General features: G+C 71.0%; 2 protein-coding genes across 6 annotated transcripts; one reads left to right on the top strand and one right to left on the bottom strand.

Moving 5' to 3' along the window:
• Positions 1 to 3,654: 3,654 nt before the first annotated feature.
• PRR7 (proline rich 7, synaptic) lies at positions 3,655 to 4,910 on the top strand. Its single transcript, XM_076349950.1, has 2 exons — positions 3,655 to 4,133; positions 4,266 to 4,910. The coding sequence occupies exons 1-2, from the start codon at positions 3,836 to 3,838 to the stop codon at positions 4,652 to 4,654; spliced, it is 687 nt and encodes a 228-aa protein (XP_076206065.1). The 5' UTR covers positions 3,655 to 3,835; the 3' UTR covers positions 4,655 to 4,910.
• A 114-nt stretch (positions 4,911 to 5,024) lies between these two features.
• On the bottom strand, positions 5,025 to 16,664 carry DBN1 (drebrin 1). 5 transcript variants are annotated; one of them, XM_076350204.1, is made up of 15 exons: positions 16,521 to 16,664; positions 12,180 to 12,235; positions 11,968 to 12,080; positions 11,692 to 11,766; positions 11,468 to 11,614; positions 11,219 to 11,296; positions 10,970 to 11,121; positions 10,707 to 10,770; positions 10,512 to 10,571; positions 10,242 to 10,356; positions 8,838 to 8,978; positions 7,650 to 7,781; positions 6,073 to 6,629; positions 5,871 to 5,973; positions 5,025 to 5,748 (listed from the first exon to the last, which is right to left on the bottom strand). In XM_076350204.1, the coding sequence occupies exons 1-15, from the start codon at positions 16,604 to 16,606 to the stop codon at positions 5,678 to 5,680; spliced, it is 1,950 nt and encodes a 649-aa protein (XP_076206319.1). In that variant the 5' UTR covers positions 16,607 to 16,664; the 3' UTR covers positions 5,025 to 5,677. The 5 variants fall into 5 exon arrangements, with proteins under 5 accessions (XP_076206319.1, XP_076206320.1, XP_076206321.1 ...); XM_076350205.1 differs by having other exon boundaries at positions 8,838 to 8,975; XM_076350206.1 differs by lacking the exon at positions 7,650 to 7,781.
• Positions 16,665 to 17,932: the final 1,268 nt, after the last annotated feature.

Below are 17,932 nucleotides of genomic sequence, written 5' to 3'. Positions count from 1 at the left end.
CTGGCCCCCGGCGCTGGCGGGGCCGGAGGCCTGGCTCCCCCCGCCTGCCCTCCCCCTCGCCTGACGATGCCCGCGGGCCCCGCCGTGCCCCCCACCTCCACATTACCCATGCCCCAAGGGAGCACCCAAGCCCCCCTGCATGGCCGCAGCTCCCTGCCCGCCGTGGGTGCTGCTCGGGCACCCCCACAACCGTCACGCCGGCACTGCTGGGCTGCCGCGGCCGCGCTGTGAGGTCCGATCACGGGAGACGAGTTCCAGCAAGGTGAGTCAGGGCCGGAGCCAAGGGGGCCGGGGGACACGCGGCCACCACAGCCCCGCTCCGAGCGAGCTGGCAGGGCTTGGCCGGCTGCCGGAGCCACTCTGCTCGGCCGCGGCGGGAGCAGGCTGCCGGCGCCCGGCTTCCCCGGGTCGTCCCCTGGCCGGGATGGAGGAAGTCCTTCCGGCCGGGCCCCGGCAGAACAATGCGCTCTGTGTGCGGCCGTGGCGGGCGCCCGCCACCCCACCCACGGGGAGGAAGCGGCGGCGGGGTCACGGCCTGCGTGGGGCACCCCCACCGGGCACCCGCAGCCGGTCACCCACCCGGCCTCTGTCCCTGGCACGCAGCGGGCGCTGTGGCCCCAGGGCTGGCACAGCTCTGCCCTGTAACCACAGTCCCGCTTGCTCCTGGCACAGCCCCGCGGCACCGGGGCACAGTGAAGGGAGAGCGGGTGCTCTCTCGGCCCTGGGGTGGGCGCAGTCCCAAGGAGCCCGGGGGGGGTCTCCTATGGGGGCCGTGACCACCGGCCTCGGGTGCAGCAGAGAACAGCCGGTGACGTCCCCCCTGACAGCAAATAGCCGGGGAAGCCCTCGCGCAGGGGGACGAGCGCTCAGGCCAGGCCGGCAAGGGGTCTGCTCTGGCGCAAGAGCAGCCCCCCAAGATGCGGGGTGCCCCCAGGGCAGCCCTCTGTGTCACCCAGTGCCACCTCGGACCCTTGCTGTCCTCGGGGCCAGGCTGGCGGCCCGGCCCGGCACAGCCAGGTGTCCCACTGCAGCACCCTGGCAGGCTGTGGCAGGGGCCATTAAGGTGTCGCTAGAGGCTGAGCTGCGCTGGCCGTCACCCCCTGAGGAGGCTGCGGCTGGCACCGGGGGAGTGGGTGGCTGGCACCTCCTGGCGCCCCATGGCCACCCCCGGGGCAAGTGCATGGCCACCGGATGGGGGAGCCCGTGGCATCGACCCACAGGGCATCGCAGGGCCGTCGCCCCAACCGGACCGTGGGGTCGTCACCCGGGGATCCCCGGCCCCCACCCCGTGGGGCTCCCGCGGCCACCCCCGGGGTTGCCACGGCCCTCACGCCACCGGCATCCCGCGGCCGTTCCCCGGGGGGAGGGAATTCCCGTGGCAGTGCCCGTTCCCCCCGCCCCGTGCGGGGCCCCGCCGGTAGCCCCCGCTCGGCGGCGGGTCCCGGGGCGGGGGTGCGGGGAGCCCGCCGGGTCCCTCCCCGAGCCGAGGGCGGGGCGGAGCGGCGGGGCGGGAGCCCGGGCGGGGCGGCGCGCGGCGGCGGCGCGGGAGCGCTCACCGGAGACAAAGGCAGCGCCGGGAGGCGGCGGCGGCGCTGCGCACCGGGCGCGCACCGGGCCCCCCCCCCCCGCCGCCGCCGCCGCCCTATGGAGCCGCCGCCGCCCGCCGCCTGAGCCACGTGCGCCGCCGCCGGTAACGGGAGCCGCGGAGGGAGCGGGCGCGGCGCCTCCGCCTGTTGCGCGGCGCGGAGGCAGCGGGGCTGGGGCGGGGGCGCGCGGGACCGCCGCCACCGGCAACCGGGGGCCGGGCCGGAGGCGCGCGGCGCGTACCGGGGCGCGCGCCTCCGGTCCGTCCCCGACGGGCGCGCGCCCCGGGGGAGGAGGAGGAGGGGGCTGCCGCGCCCGGCACCGGGAGCGGGGAGGTCCCCGCCGGGGTGTCCCCCTCCCGCCGGAGGCACCGGACGGGGATGCGACGCGGGCAGCGGGGCCCAGGCCGCGGCCGGGGGCAGCGGCGCGGCCCGAGGGTACCGGCGGGGCCCGGCTCGGCGGCAGCTCCCAGCTGAGCGGCCGGTCTGCTCCCCGCCCGGCGTGGGTGTCTCCCAGCCCGGCCCCGCGCCTCCCCCAGCCCGCACGTCCCCGGCCCCGGCAGCCCGGCTCCCCCCGCACGCCCCGGCTGCAAACGCCCCCGGTCCCCAGGCGCCGCTAGCCCGCCCTGCCCCGGTTCCCGGTGTTCCCCCGGCCGTTACCCCAGTGCTCGACCCACGGCCCTTCCCGCGCGGTGCCCCCCCGGGGATACCCAGGCTGCCGGCAGGGACCCTGTTGCAGCCGGGGCTGGCGAGCTCTGCCCGCCTGGAGCTGGCCTTAGCCAGGCAGCGGTGGCAGCTTGGGGCGCCCCAGGAAGGGGCACCCCCTCCCGAAAGACCCACATCCCGACGCTGCCTTTGCCCCCGCTTTTGTCTGCGTGATGGAGTAGCCCCCACTGCCCGCCGGAGCGTGGCCAGGGCTCACCAGCCCCTTCCTTCCCCCATCCCTCCTTCCTTCCGGCTGGGCTCGGTCCCGCTGCCCTGACAGCCCCCTCAGCACCAGTGGCCCCGCCACGGTCCCCTCACCGGCAGCGTGGCCCTGCCTCACGGGGCAGCCGGGGACCCCGTGCCCCTTTGCCCTTCGCTGAGCAGAGGCACGTGGGAGCGGCGGCACCTCTGCGGTCACCGTGCCCTCGGTCGCTGCTGCTCCAGCGCTTGCCCTCCTCCCCGCTCCCCGGCGGTGAGCCCGTTTTCTCCCACACCACGATAATAATAATCCTGACGGGTGCTTACGTGCCTGCCTGCGAGCACCCATAGGTGCTGCTCCCCGCTCGCTGATGTGCACGGCCCACCCCCCCCCCCCAGCACACGCTGTTCCTGCTCAGTGTTCGGCTGGACGTGACCGAGCTGTCAACCTGCCTAAAGGCAGGGACCTGGCAGGGATGATGGTTCCCATCGCCACCAAACCCCTCCCTGCATCGCCGTGTTGGGGTGCCACCATCCCCTGACCCTCCCTGGTGGCCGCGAAGCCAGCAATGGCCGTGATGCACGTGCTCCCGCGAGTGCCACGTGCCGCAGGCAGCTGGCCGCTGGCTCCGCACGTCCTTCCTCCTCCCCGGGGCACCCCGCTGTGGGGCGGTGTGGGGTGGCGCGGGGGCTGAGCTGCCTGGACTCTGCAGCCGATTTGGGGTGGGCAGGAGGGGGGGATGCCAGCGGATACCCCGTGACCTCGAGGGCGTCAATGCCGCGGGGCTGCAGCATCCATCTCCCGCCCTGGGGTGCCCGGCAGCGCCATGGTGGGGTGCTGGGGGGGGTGCGGGTTTGCAGTCGTGGGGGCGACGGCGGGGGTGCGCATGGGGCTGGGCACGGCTCCCCGCCAGCTGCGGGCGCCGCTGCGTATGTGGAGCGAGTCACCATGGGAACGGGGCGGCCACGTCCCCGCCACGCTCACACTCGCGTCTGTCTCGTTGCAGGGCCCCCTCCCCAGCGGCCACCTCCTAGCGATGGGCAGCGGGACCCCGCCGGCCCCATCCCCCCACCGCCCACCCCGCCGGCCCCCCACCCCGCCGCCCACCCAGGCCTGACCCACCCGCTTCAGCCCCCCCCCCCCCCGGCTCCATGGCGAGGATGGACCCCTGACGGCGGGCGCGCCCACAGGCCGGAGGAGACGCCGCCAGGCACGGCCCAGGGAGATGCCCTCAGCGGCCCTGACAGCATTGGGTCCTGCCCTGGCCCTGCCGCCGCCCTGAGCATCCCATCCCCCACCCCGAGGGCAGGGAGAGGCAGGGGCCTCCCCCCCGGCGCCGGCAGCCAAGATGGTGATGTCCCAGGGCACCTACACCTTCCTCACCTGCTTCGCGGGCTTCTGGCTCATCTGGGGGCTCATCGTGCTGCTGTGCTGCTTCTGCAGCTACCTGCGGCGTCGGGTGAAACGGCAGCAGGAGGAGCGGCTGCGGGAGCAGAGCCTGCGCGCGCTGGAGCTGGAGCCGCTGCACTACGAGGGTTACGGGGGCAGCCCCCCCGGCATCGCCATTCCCCACCGCCTCCGCCTCGAGCCCCACCATCATCACCCCCACCACATCCCGCCCCCCCGGCCCTGGAGCTGCCGGCACGGTAAGGAGTGGGGGAGGGGCTCTCGGCATCCCCAGAAGCGCACGCTTCCCCCTTTTTTGGGGGGGCTACGGCACGAAAGCCGGGGCGCAGCGCTGATGGCAGCGGGGGTCTGGGGGGGGCTTTGCCTTGCAGAGTCGGACCTGTCAAAGCCACCCTGCTACGAGGAGGCACTGCTGATGGCGGAGCCCCCCCCGCCATACAGCGAGGTGCTGATGGACACGCGGGGGCTCTACCGCAAAATCAACGCCCCCTTCCTGAGCCACGAGCGGCTGGAGAAGCAGGAGCAGCCCCCCAGCTACAAACCCCTCTTCCTGGATGCCGGTTACGGTTCGGCGCTGCACCTGCCCCGCTCGGCCAGCCCGGGCCCTGCCTGCCCGGACCTCTACCTGCAGGCAGAGTGCTCCCCCCGCATGTTTCCCAGCTGGACGGACTCGGAGCTCAGCAGCAGGGACACCTATGAGCCGGGACCCTGGCACCTCCCGGTTTCCATGCCCCTCTTTGGCAGGACTACCGCTGTCTAATGGTGGCCCCGGGGGACCCCTGGACCTTGCCGCGGGTGCCCCTCCGGCACTAGGAGGGGGGGTGGTTTTGGTTGCTCGTGTCACGCTGGGGACGCCCGCCCCAGCGCGGGCCATCGCCGCCGGCGCGGAAGGGGCTGGTTCCCCGTCTGGCCCCCGCCGGCCTCCCCATGGCCGGGGGCACTGGGGACCCGGACTCTGCTCTGTTTCTTAAATTTTTTTGTTTGTTACAGTTTGAGAATAAAAGTTTGTGGCTCGGGTTCGCCTCCTGCCGGGCTGGCGTCGCAGGCCCCCCCCCCCGGGGTGGCGGCAGCCCCCTCACCCCCGGCCCTCCCTGCCCCCCCCCCCCCGGCCCCTCCCAGCAGGCTGCAGCCCCCATGGGAGTTGCTTTATTTATTAACAGACATGAGCACACTGCCGGTACAGAATTTGTGCTTTCCAAAAACAGTTACTGTAGGGAGGGGGGAGAGGGGCCAAGCGGGGGCCAAGCGGGGAGGAAGGGAGCTCCCAGCGAGGAAGGAGTGGGGGGAGGGTAGAAGCCCCACACCAGCTCCCTGCTGGGGTTTGGGGGGGGTGGGCGCCGCTGGCCGCAGCCTCGCCTTGGTTGGGTCACTTTATTGCCATATTCATTTATTATTATTCCGTTTTGTTTTCTTTTTTTAACTCGTGCAAAGTATGGGGGGGCTCCCAGGGGGGGCACGAAGAGAACAAGGACCCCATCCCACAGCCAGGCAGGGGATGCGAGCGTGCCCCCCCCGCCCCAAAGGGGCGCTGGGGCAGCAGGGGGGGACAGATTGCTAAGGGGGGGCTGACACGGCTCCTACCGACAACTTAAAAAAGAGAGAAAGAGATGGGGGGGCTGTAAAAGGTGCCCCAGGGCGGGGGTGCAGTGGGGCGGCCCCCACCCGGAGGCCTCATCCTGCGGGGCCCCGGCGGGGCAAGGGGGGGGCCCGGCCCCCGACTGCGGCCCCCTCGTGCCCCGTGCCATCCGGGGCGGGCTGCCTGTGCTGGCAGCGGGGCCTGGGCTTACAGGCCCCCCCCGAAGCTCTCCTCCTCCTCGGGCAGGGGGTCCGCGTCCCAGCATGTGATGTCGATCTCTGGGGGGACAGGTAGAGTGGGGTCAGGGTGGCATAGGGTGCCCCACAGAGGGGGTCAGGGTGGCATGGGGTGCCCCACAGTGAGCCAGACCACCCCCCCCCCCACCACCATCCCCACTCACCTGGGGGCTTGTTGTAGAAGATGGGCTGGGGGGCTTTGGCCGACGGCTCCTCGGGGGGGGGCACCTCCTCCTCCTGGGACTGGCTGAAGTAGCCCTCGCTGGCCTGGGGGGTGGGGGGTGGGGGGTGGTGGTGGTGCAGGTGGTCAGGACTGCCCCCAGCTGCCCCATCAACCCCCTGGCCCCCTCCCACGGTGATGCTCACCTGTTCCCCACGACCTGGCGTCCCGTCCTTGGGGGCCATCTCCCCATTGGTGATGGGGGGGGTCTCTCGGCCCTGGGCGTCCTCCTGGGGGGCACGCTGGCAGCTGAGCCCCCGGGGCTGAGGGTCCCCTCCACCGGCTGCCTCCTCCTCCTCCTCCTGTTCCGCATCGCAGAAGGTGGCGGGGGGCTCAGGCAGCTCATCCAGGCTCAGCAGGGCCCCCTCGTCGGGCAGCGCGGCTGGGGGGCCCTCGGGGACAGGGGCGGCAGGCAGGGGCCAGGCAGCAGGGGGGGTCGCCCCGTCGCTCTGCCACAGGTCGATGAGGCTCTCGGGGTTGGGGGTCTCCCCAGACTGGGGCTTGGTGGCTGCAGGTGGCGGGGAGGGCTCGGTGGGCTCCAGGGTCACCAGGTCGCCCAGGGTGTCTCCCCCCGCTGTCCATGCTGGCGTGGGGCTGGGCTCGTCCCCAGGGGGCTCGGTGGCCTTGTCCTCGGGCCCTGGGAAGGGCCAGTGCTGCTCCGGGGTGGCTGGCCCGGCTTCCTGGGTGCTGGGGCTGGGGGAGTCTGCAAGGCGGGGGGGAACGACAGCAGTCAGTGGGGACAGACCCTCTCATCCAGGGCTGGGGGACACCCAGGGACAGGGCTGCAGCTGGGGTGGGGGGGGGGGGTGGGGGGGGGGAGACGGTCCTTTGGGCTGGGTGCAGCGGGGAGATGCCGCAGGGATGGGTGGGAGTGGCTGGGCAGGGAGGGGGACCGACAGTACACACCACAGGGGACCGGGGGGGGGGGGGGGGGGGAGCGCAAGGTGATCCTTTGGGGGGGTGGTTGGGCCCTGCTGGGGGGGGGGGGGGGGGGGGGGGGGGGCGGCGCTAGGAGGCATGGGGTGGGGAGGCATGAAGGGGACAGTGAGGGCTGCACTGGGAAGACGCAGAAGGGAAAGCTAGGATGCACCAAAGGATACAAAGGGGCCAGTGGGGATGCAGCAGGGACAGCAGGGACATATGATGGGGCGGCTGCAGCAGAGCTGGATGGGATGCACTGGGGATGCAGTGGGACGGTGGGGATGTGTGGAGGGAAGCAGCAACACTGGCAGAGACGTACTGGGGGATGGCACAGATAGGGCAGAGTCGCATTGGGGGATGCAGCAGAGACAGCAGGGATGCACTGGGGTGATGCTGCAGAAATGGAGAGCATGTACAGAGAGGGGGGGATGCACTGGCGATGGCGGAGATGCACTGGCTGGGGCAATGCACTAGAGATTGGGGATGCATGGGGGGGGGGGTGTGTGTGCAGCAGAGACAGCAGGGATGCACTGGCACAGAGCAGCAAATATGGCGGGGATGCGCTGGGAGACACAGCAGAGCTGGCTGGGGGTATACCAAGGGATGCATACAGGATGGCACGGATGCACTGAGCGATGCAAGGGAGATTGGCAGGGCTGCAGCATCGGGGCTGCATCAGGGGCTGCAGCGGGGGATGCAGAGGAGGTGAAGGGGCTGCAGCAGGGGGATATGCTGTGGGGAACTGTGGCGATGTGCCCGGGCAGCCCCAGGCAGGGGCAGGCAGTGGGAGCCCTGCGCCCACCTTTGGGCATTGCCGGCATCTCGTCGCCCGAGGCGCGGGTGCCCGGCTCGCCCAGTGGCGTGGCGGCCGGGCTGGACTCGCAGGGGCTGCAGCCCGCTGCCGAGGCCTTGCGGTAGGCGTCCGACTGGCTGCCTGCAGACAAGGGAGAGGGGGGTAGCGTGGGGGGGTTGCCCACATCAGGGCGGGGAGCCAGCACCCCATCGCCGCCCCTGCTCCTGCCCCACGCGAACCCAGCCACGAACTGTCAAGTGCACGTCACCATGTACCTGCCACCGCATCGTCCCCTCCTGTGGTGGTAGGACAGAGGCACCCAGGGGTGCAGCAACCACTGTGCCAGCCCCCCCCCCCCCCACTGGGCATCCCCACCGGCCCCATGCAGCCACAGCCCCCGCATCTGCCAGGTGTGGGGACAGGCAGCCCCGTACCTGCTGTGACACATGCCGGCCCTGCCCACGCATCGCCCAGCTGGGCCCTGGCACAGCCTCTCCTCTGCAGGCACAGCTCTGTGCCCTGCTACCCCCCTGGCCAGGGGGCACAGCCCCACACGGCCCCAGGCACCGCCTGGCTTCCTTCTGCCCCATGGGCACAGCCCCACACGATCCTGGGCACAGCCTTTTCCATCCCGCACTGCCCCATGGGCACAGTGCTGTGTGGTCCAGGGCACAGACTGCCCTGTCCCCTTCTGCCCCACGGGCACAGCCAGACACGTCCCACGGGCACAGCCTGCCCCATCTCCATCTGCCCCATGAGCAGAGCCTGCCCTGCACCCCCTCTATCCCATGGGCACAGAATGCTCCATCCCATGGCAGAGCATCATCACCCTGGGTACAGCTCTGCCCTGTCCCCGTCTGTCCCATGGGCACAGCCTACCTGGTGCCCCCTCCCTGTACCAGGGGCACAACCAGCCCCACGGGCACAGCCTGCCACATCCCCCCACCCCAGGGGCACAGCGCCCACTGTGGGGCCAGCCCCAGCCAGGGCACTCAGGGTGCCTGTGGGTGCAGGTGCAGCCCCCACTTGGGTGCCCGGCCCCCTCAGGGTGCCCATGGGAGGGGCTCTGCCTCCGCTGTCGGCATCCTCGCGCCCCCCCCCCGGCCCGGTGTGCCGTGGAGCTGGGGTGGGCTGTGGGGCGGCCACCCGCGGCTTGGCCCCCCGGAGCTGTGTGCCCGGGGGCTCCCAGCTACCTACATGGGAAGAAAGAGGAGAGATTTGGGGTGCGGTGGCAGGTGATATAGGGGAAGGGGGTCCGCGGGGGGGAGGAGGAGGAGGAGGAGGAAGAAGGTGGCCCACTGTCAGCTGTCTTTATGAAAGGACAGTGCAGACGACCTGCTGAGAGAAAGACAGACAGACGGACGGAGAGAGAGAGAGCAAAGAGATGGGTCAGTCCCTGCTCAGCACGGCTGTGGCGGGGCCGGGGCACCGGGGCACCGGGACGGGAGGACGGTGGGATAGGAGGCAGCACCAACAGCGGGACAGGAGGATGGCAGGACAGAAGGACGGAAAAACAGCAGGACAGAAGGACAGGAGACAGCATTAAGTGGCCAGGTGGGGAGAGAGGCCAGACACGGCCATGGGGCCAACTATCTGCTCAGGCACAGCATGGCCCCACAGCACGGCCCTACAGCATGAACCCACAGCACAACCCACGGCACAACCCACAGCACAGCTCCACGGCTTGGCCACAACACACAGCCCACAGCACGACCCACGGCACAGCCCCACAGCATTGCCCCGAGGCACAACCCCACAGCACAGCCCCACGGCACAGCCCATGGCATGACCCCACAGCAAGAAAATACATCACAGGCCCCCCCACCCCGGCACAGCCCCACGGCACAGCCCCCCCAGCACAGCACCCCAGCACGACCCCCAGCACAGCCCCATGACATGGCGCCATGGCTGGAGGTGCCCACCAGGACAGCCAGCCCCTGCCCTAGAGCCACAAAGGAGACCTGCTGGCATCACCCCAACCCAAAAGCAGGGTGTCCTGCACCGCCACAGGTACCCACCCTGGCAGTGGGGACCCTGGGGTGGGCACACCATGGGGCATGGAGGTGCCCCACACCTGCCCCACTCACTCCTGCCCCTTTTAGCTGGCCCCGTGGGAAGTTTCCTTCCCAAACCACACCCTGGACCCCCGGCTGCCACCCCAGACGCACCCTGATCACACTGCCACCCTGGCTGCCAACGTGGTGCCATGACGGGTGGGCGGACAACACCTGACCGAGCAGGGAGCAGGATGCACCCCCCGCTTGCAGAAGACCTCCCCCTGGCATCCAGCCCCAGCCCCTGCCAAGCTGCCCCAGCAGCAGGAGCCACAAGGTGTGGTGGTGGTGGCAGTGATGGTGGCGGCGCGGCAGAGTAGGACAAACCCCTGTCACCATGTGCTCCTGGCACCCACCATCACGGCATTGGAGATGGCAGAGGGGACACCACCTCCCCACACTACAGCCCTGGTGCCCCCAGATCCTGCTGCGACCTGCTGAGCCGTGGGGAGCCTCAGCGGTGCTGCACTCACCTGCTCTGCAGCCCACAGCTCCCCCCAGCCTCTCTGTGCCCCCCCGGTGCCCACAGCCCCCCCCAGCCTCTCACCTGTCCTGTGGCTGCCCGGCGAGACGGCGTCACTGCTGCCCGATGCCACCCGCTCCTGCTGCTTGAAGAAGTCCCGGGGGTTGTCGGGCCGCTGAGCAATGATGGCAGCAGCCTCCTGCGGGGACGAGGGAGGCTGAGACCCACTGCCCCAGTGGCGTGAGGCTGCAGGACCACCCCCCATGCACCCCCCAGCTGGGTCCCTGTCCAGCTGTGGGCACCACTGGCTGGGAAACAAGGACCGGCACCGGGTATGGCCGCTGCTGCACTCACCTCCACCTCCGACTCCGATTTCCTGAGCTGCTGCCTGTCATCCTCCTCTTGCTGCTCCCCCTGGGAAGAGACGCGGCATCACACCCTGGCCCCGTGCCGCCCTGGGGGCCCAGCTGGGAAAAGCCCTTCTCTGGGGGTGGTGCCAGGCGGCAGCTCCGGCTCCGACCCCGGCCCCATGCCTGCCACGGCACTTACGAAGATGGACTGCTCCTTCAGGCGCTGCCGGGCCTCCTCTGCCTCCATGCTCTGCTGCTTCCGCCTGCGACAGGGACACAGGAGAGGGACTGGGCACCAGCTCCTGCCAGCCCCTGCCCACCAGCCCCTGCCCAGCCCCATCCTCAGCAGGAACAAACACCCATGCGCCCACCCAGCCGCTCGTGGTACACACACAATCATCCTGTGTGTGACCATCCCACATCTCATGGGACACAGCCCCCTGCCCCTGGCCCCCGCCGTGCCTGTGCTCCTCGATCTGCTCCTCCCGCTCCCGGTAGCGCCGCTCCCGCTCCTCCTGCTCCAGCCGCTCCTGCTCCATCCGCTCCTGCTCGAACCGCAGCCGGGCGTCTAGGGCCTTTTTCCGCTCCTCCTCCTTACGTAATTCCTCCTCTTTCTGGTGGAGGGGGGGATGAAGGACAGGGCTGCCCATCAGCCCACCGGCAACTCACCCCACTCCCTGGGGGCCACCGGCTGCCCTCCCCGTACCCCACCTTGGCCTGTTCCCAGAACTGCTCCCGGTTGAGCCGCTTCATCTCCACGGTGGCATCGGTTTTCTGGTAAGTGGTGCCCTGGGACGGAGGAGAGGCGGGGGGGAGCGGAGGGGCTGGGATCAGCGAGGGGGAATAACAGTAAGTGGCACACGGGGTGACGGGCTGCGGCAGACAGGAGGCTTGGGCGGGAGGGATGCCCCACGCCCGCCGCCATCGCCACCATCGCCATCGCTGCCATGGGGACATTACCACGGGCTCAGCATTCTCGTCCTCCCGCAGCCGCAGGCGGTGCAGCACCGGGCTGGAGACGCGGGCCAGCCCATTGGAGAGCCGCTGCCCAATGGCCCCCGGGTCGATGTCCTCCACGCTGCTGGCGTTGACAATGACGTCCACACCCTGAGGGGGGGTGAGCAGCCGTCAGGGACCGGGGTCTGTGCCCCGGCAGCATTGTCCCCCTCCCCAGCATCACCCACCTGGAAGAACTCGGCGATCTTGGCCACGTGGCTGGCACAGGCACACTTGCGGGCATCCGGCACGTCCTCGCCCACCTGCGGCAGCCGGAGAGGGGCTGAGCCAGGGAGGGGTGGCAGGGTGACCCCCACCCCACTGACCACCATAGGGCAGTGGGACCATGGGGCACCCGCATCCTCCCAGCCACCACAGGCTCCTCCCTCGCACCCAGCCATGCCCCTGCCAACACTGCAGCCCCGGGTGGGCACGGCCCCCCCCAGCGTGGTCCCCCCACTCACCCAGTTGACGAGGACATATTTGGGGAGCACAGCCTGGGGGTCCTTGACACTGCAGAAGCCATACATCACCTTCTGGATCTCAAAGCGTCCAGACAGCTCCAGCAAACCTCCGCCTGGCACAGCACCATCAGCCCACGTCCACCTGGCACCGGGATGGGTGCTGGGGAAAACGCCGGCAGAGCCGAGCCGGCTGCAGGGACAGAGGACCTTACCTCCCGATGCTGCCAGCTTCAGGTCATCGGAGCCATCCTCATACGTGTAGAGGGCCCTGGGGAGACAGCGTGGGTGAGCCATAGCTGGAGGGAGCGTGGGGTGGCCCCCCCTCCACCTCCCCATCCTGCTAACACTGAGGTCAGGGCAGGTCCTGGGGGACCAGCCAGGTGTCCCCAAGCTGCCACACAGCCACCCCAACCCCTTGCCCATCGCCACTGCGAGAGGCCAGGCTGCCAGGCAGGGCAGGCAGGACTGCAGGCAGGGCCTATTCCCCTCCCTGCCAGTTGGCAGCTGTGGGGCAGGGTCCCAAGGTTGGGGACAGAGGGGTCACTTGGGCACAGGGACCAGCTGGGCGATGCCACTGACAGACCACAGGCTGCCGTGCCATGCTGCAAGCCACTGCGGCCTCGCAGCTCTTTGCCCGCCCATCCCTATCCCCCCCCCCCGACCCCACCAGTTACCAACCAGCTTTGGGGACAGCCCCGCGCCCCAGCAGGGAACACAGGGCTGCTCACGTGCCTGGCTGCGTGAGCCGCCGGCCCAGCAGGCACCAGGCCGGGGGAGGACACCGGAGCACCAGCAGCAGCAAATCAATGTGCCGCCGGGGTGTGATGGGGCCGTCATGGAGACTGTTCCTTGGAAACTGTTCCCGGCGGATGGGAAACCCCCTCTCGCTCCCGCCGTGCCCCAGCCAGCCCCCCTGGGGCTCCACAGGGACCCCCGCCAGCCCACACCTCCCCAGGGGCATGCAGCCAGCTATGTGGGGGGGGAGGACGCATGCTGAATTGGTCCAGGGCGGGTGGGCGAGGGGATGGATGTTGCTAGGCAACCAGCATCCTCCGTTGCCGTGGCAACCCCCCCATCCCAGCTGGGATGCAGCTCGCCCGGATGACGAGGTGATTAGAGGAGGGGAGCGGGGGAGGCAGGCAGGCAGCGGGGACCTGCCGGGGCCTGGCAGGCACCCAAACCTGCTTGCCACTGTCACGCACTGCACCCGGAAAGCCGGGGCCGCCCGTGCTGGACACCCCCCCCCATCCCTGCACCGGGGCGGGTGGGCAGCTCTGTCGATCGGCAATCAGCTGGTGGCGCCCGCATGGTGCTTGCCGGAGCACCAAAATCCCTGCGGTGCCGAGCAGAGCTGTCCTCACCCAAGCTCACAGCTTCCAGACGGAGGGTGGGCTCGGGTATGGGAACTGGGGGGCCCCTACAGGCAGACCCCCCGAAACCGGGGCCATGGCTGGACCCCGGGAGCTGAAAAACAAGGGAAAGGCAGGCGGGTGCCTAACACTGAGGGGGCCTCCCTCTGCCCCCCCACCACCCACCATCCCCTGAACCCCCAGCAGCAAGCCGCAGATAATGACACCAACAAGATTGACTTTAATCTGCACATCCTGATCCCGCTAATCGGCCGCCCCAGCCGGCGCCGGCTCCCAGCCTGGAGCCGGCAAAGCAGCTGCAAAGCGCCGTCTGCGATGCCTGTGCCGGGTAGGGCGACAAACACAGCCCCTGCCTGCAATCGTGGCCTCTGCCTGCAACTGCAGCCCCGGCCCAGGGGACCTGCTGTGATCCCCCAAGAATGGGGGTGGACGGCAGCAGTTTGGGGGAGCCCAAGGCCACTTGCAGGGTGGAATGCAGCTGGCTGCAGAGGGGAGGAAACAAGTAGGGCAGAGCCACGGCATCACTGCCTGGGGAGCCTGAGGGTGCTGGGGACACCCACTGCCTGCCCCCCCCCCCCCCCCCCCGGACCCCGCCATGCAGGGTGGCACCCAAGCGCAGTGCTGCTGCCTGCACCCAGGGGTGCTCCCAGGGCAGCCAGGGCTTGGCAGGGTCCCGTCACCCCAGGCACCGCTGCAGAAACAGAGCCCTGCCCCAAGCGCAGCCCAGAGGCATGGCCTGACCCCACACCAGGATGGAGGATTTGGAGTTTTCCAGTTCGGGGGCCAGCGGGGACATGCTGGGGCCAGCAGCATCCCCGGGGGTGCCCCCAGGGACCCACAGCCCAACAGCATCACCACAAGCCCTGGCAGCAGGGACCAGCCGTGCCACAGTGGGTGCAGGCAGCATCATGCATCACTTACCCCCTTCCACGGGCTTTAATCCCTCCACCCAGCCCATACAGCCCCTTCCCACCCCCTGGGCTCCAGGCATGTGGGGCACCCATGGGTGAGGTGCCCCATGCAGCCCAGGGAGGAGGGCTCCCCACAGCTGGGGGACTCCAGCAAGGATCCCCCATCACTCCGCCAAGGGGACAGCAGCCCCGCTGCCCTTGCACGGCCTCATCACTCACCAGAGCAGGCGGACCAGCACCCGTGGATGCCAGCACCCAGGGCACCCACTGCTGCCTGCCCCCCACACCGTGGCCGAGGTGGGGGGAGCATCGCCCCAGCCCGCCTTGCCCCAGCCCGGGCACATGTGTTTCCAATGTGGCTGGGAGCTCCAGGGAGTCGGCGTGCTCAGAAAGCAGCACCAAATTCCTTTCCAATCGAGTAATGGGCCCCAGCAGCCTCCGCGGGGCCGGGCAGGGGGAGGGGACGCTCGGACCCTCCAGGACCGGGCTCGGGGCGGGGGGAATCCCAGACTAAATACAGGGATCCTGGCCAGACAAGAGCGCGGCATCCCCCGGCACCAGCCCAGGGCCAGGCTCCAGCACAGTGTCCTCACAGCCCCCGGCTCAGCCAGGCTGGGCCACCGCCGGGGGACGGTCCCCATCACCCCTGCCCAGTGCAGCTCCCCAGGCATCGCCCCTCGTCCCGCACTCGGGCACTGGGCCCTGCAGCGGGGACGCTGCTCCCACCAGCACCGAGTGCCGGGCACGCCCAGTGCCCATGGGATGGAGGGGCTGGGGACGATGGGGCAAGCTCAGCCCCGAGGATGGGGATGGCAGGGGCTCGCTGCCCGGCTGGGGCTCAGTGGTGGAGAAGGGGGGGGCCCGGCCCCGATGCTTGCCTTCCCGGGAACCGTTTCTGCTGCTCTCAGCAGCTTTGGCAGGGAGGGCTCCTTTGCAGCGGATGCCGGGAAGTGAGATGTACCCAGGGCTGACAGCTGCCTCCTGGCCAGCAACACGCACCGCGCTCGCCCACGGCGCCCTTGGGCTGGCGGCAGGACCGCGGGGCTCCCCAGAGACTCGGGGCTGGCAGGGAAGGGGACCTGAACAGGCTCACACAGCCCGGGGCGCTCCCAGCCCTGCCCCGAGAGCAGGGACCCGGCTAGAGAGTGGCATGCATCCTTGCTCGGGGGTGGGTGCACCCCGGCTGGGTGGTGAGTGCACAGTAGGCACCCCAGCCAGAGAGCAGCATGCACAGCATGCACCCAGCACCCAACGGTGCCCAGCACCCCGGCTCTGCCCAGCAAGCTGCATGCCAGGGTGCTGGCAGCATCTCTCCCCCCCATGGCACAGGCACCCCGGGGGGCAAGAAGGGGGTCCCTACGGCACCCAGGTGGGGCTGGGAGATGCAGGTGGGTGCTGGGAGAATTGGGGTGGCGGTGAGGAGGTGCTCCGTGGGGGTCCTGCGACAGCTGCAGCAGGGTCTGGATCCAGCCGGGCCCCAGCGCCCACAGCATGGGGTAGCCAGCACTTGGGGTGCAGGCAGGGCAGGGCAGCCTGGGGGGTCCCGCCGGGGGAGGCCACCCCCCGCCCCAAGCCCACAGCAGCCCCAGCCCGGCAGGGCAGTCCCGGGCCGGCACACCGCGGCCCCCCCGGGATAGGGCACCCCGGGAGCTGGGGGGGTATGAGGCAGCGGGGCTGGGGGGGGGGACGCCCGTCCCTCCCCCCCGGCCGCAGGCCTCGCTCCGCCGGGGCAGAGGTGCCGCCCGCTGCCGGGGCACCGCCGGGGCCGGCCGGGAGCGGGGCCGGGTTGGGGGCGCCCCGATCCCACCCCCGGCGCCCCTGCCCGCGGCTCCGGCTCCAGACAATGGCGAGAGACCCGGGGCCGGGCCCAGCACCGGGGGGACCCCCGGGCCCTCCCCGCCGTGCGCGGGCCCCCGCTCCCCACGCTCGCCGCCCGGCGGGGGGGTCGGGTCGGGCCGTGCCGTGCCGGGGGCTCCCGGGGGCGGCGGGTCCCGGCGCTCGCACGTGCCGGCCCGGCGCAGACAAAGCGGGGACCGCGCCCCGGCCCGGTGCGGCGGCGGCGGGCAGGTGCGGGCACCGGGGGCGGCGGGCCGGGCACACCCCCCCGCCGCCCCGCCCGCCTTTGTGTGCCGGGGCTCCCGGCACCGCGGGCCCGGGGCGGCGGGGGGCGCAGCGCGGGGCGCGGCCGGTGTTACCGGGCGGCTCCGTGCACAAAGGGCGGCGGCGGCGGCGGGGACAAAGGGGCGGCGGCGGCGGCGGCGGGCGCGCTCACCAGTCGGTGGGGCTGTCCTCGCCGATCACGTCCTGGTAGGAGGCGAGCAGCTCCAGGCGGTGCGCCGCGAAGCCGACGCCAGCCATGGCGGGGCCGGGATGCTGCCGGGGGGACCGGAGGGACCGGCCGCCTGCCCGCCTCCGAGACACTGCCGCAGCGGCCGGGCGGAGGGGCGAGCGGCGGGGAGGCTCCGCCCGCCGCCGCGCCCGGTCCTAGCGCCGCGAACGGCGCCCCCCCCCCCCCTCCGCCCCCCCAGCCCGGCCCCCGCCCCCGCCCCGCCACCCGCCGCGCCCCCGGGGCGCCCCCCGGTCACCCCGCCGGCCGCGCCGCCGGGTATCGCGCCGGCACCCCTGGGGTGCAGGCAGCATCGCTCCCGCCCCAGGCTGCCCCCGCACACGGCTCGCCCCCGGGATCCTGCACCCCGAGGACCCTCAGCCTGAGCTCTGCTCTGCCTCCACAACACCGCACCCCGGGCCATCCCCCGCCCCAGGAACCCTGAACCCCGGAAACCTGCACCCCGGCTCAGCTCCCTCCTGGGAAACTGCAGCCCGTCTGGTTCTGCACCCTGGGCTCTCCTCTGCCCTGGGGACCGGCATCCTGTGCTACCCCCTCCTGGGGACCCTGCACCCTGGGGACCTCGCATGCTGGGTGCTTCTCTGCATCCCAAACCTTCCCCTGCCCCATATCCCCTCCACCCTGAGGACATGGCACGCCAGGGTGCCCTCAGGCAGTCCCCTCCGCCCTGAGACCCTGTGCCCTGAGGTTTCGTCTCCAAGGACGTGGCACCATTGGCTTTGTCCCACACACCCAGCCATGCCCTCGCTGCTGCTCTAGGTGTCGGTGGGCACAGTCTTTGTGGGTGCCCCTTTGCTGCCCGCCTGCCCCTCCATCCTCGCCGCTCCCAAACCCCCCGGTCCCCTCAAGACCCTGCCAGGCTGTGCATGACAGCGCCTTTTCAGGGAGGTTTTGCCTCTGTGTGAACCCACAAAGTTGCTTTTGCACTGACCCATGCAGGGCTTTGCAGGGGCTCCCAGCTGGGTCTGCATGCTCCTGCCAGGGCAGGCAGTGTCACCCTGCCCCCCCGTTCCCCCCCAACTCCTGGCACTGCCTGCATCCCGGACCAGAACCATGCTGAAGGAGTCTCCATGCCGGAGCGGCAATGGGGAGCGTACAGGGCCTGATCCCCACAGGTTGGGGCTGATGCCAGCGTGGCCCTTCCCGAACCAAGCCCTTCAAAGCAGCTTGTGGATGAGCCCCCCAAGCTCAGTGGGACATGGGACAGGGTGCCGCGGACCCTGCCTGTGCTTCCTGCTCCCCCCACGCCTGCACGCCCTCCTTGCACCAGCATTTCCGAGCCAGGCCAGAGCTGGAGCCGCCCTAAGAGGCTGCAAGTTTGTGAGCAGCTGTGGAGC

Source organism: Aptenodytes patagonicus, chromosome 12 (genome assembly GCF_965638725.1).
Source record: "Aptenodytes patagonicus chromosome 12, bAptPat1.pri.cur, whole genome shotgun sequence".
NCBI classification, from domain to species: Eukaryota; Metazoa; Chordata; class Aves; order Sphenisciformes; family Spheniscidae; genus Aptenodytes; species Aptenodytes patagonicus.
Note: the sequence above shows the minus strand (reverse complement) of the source record. Positions and strands in the feature narration are given on the sequence as shown.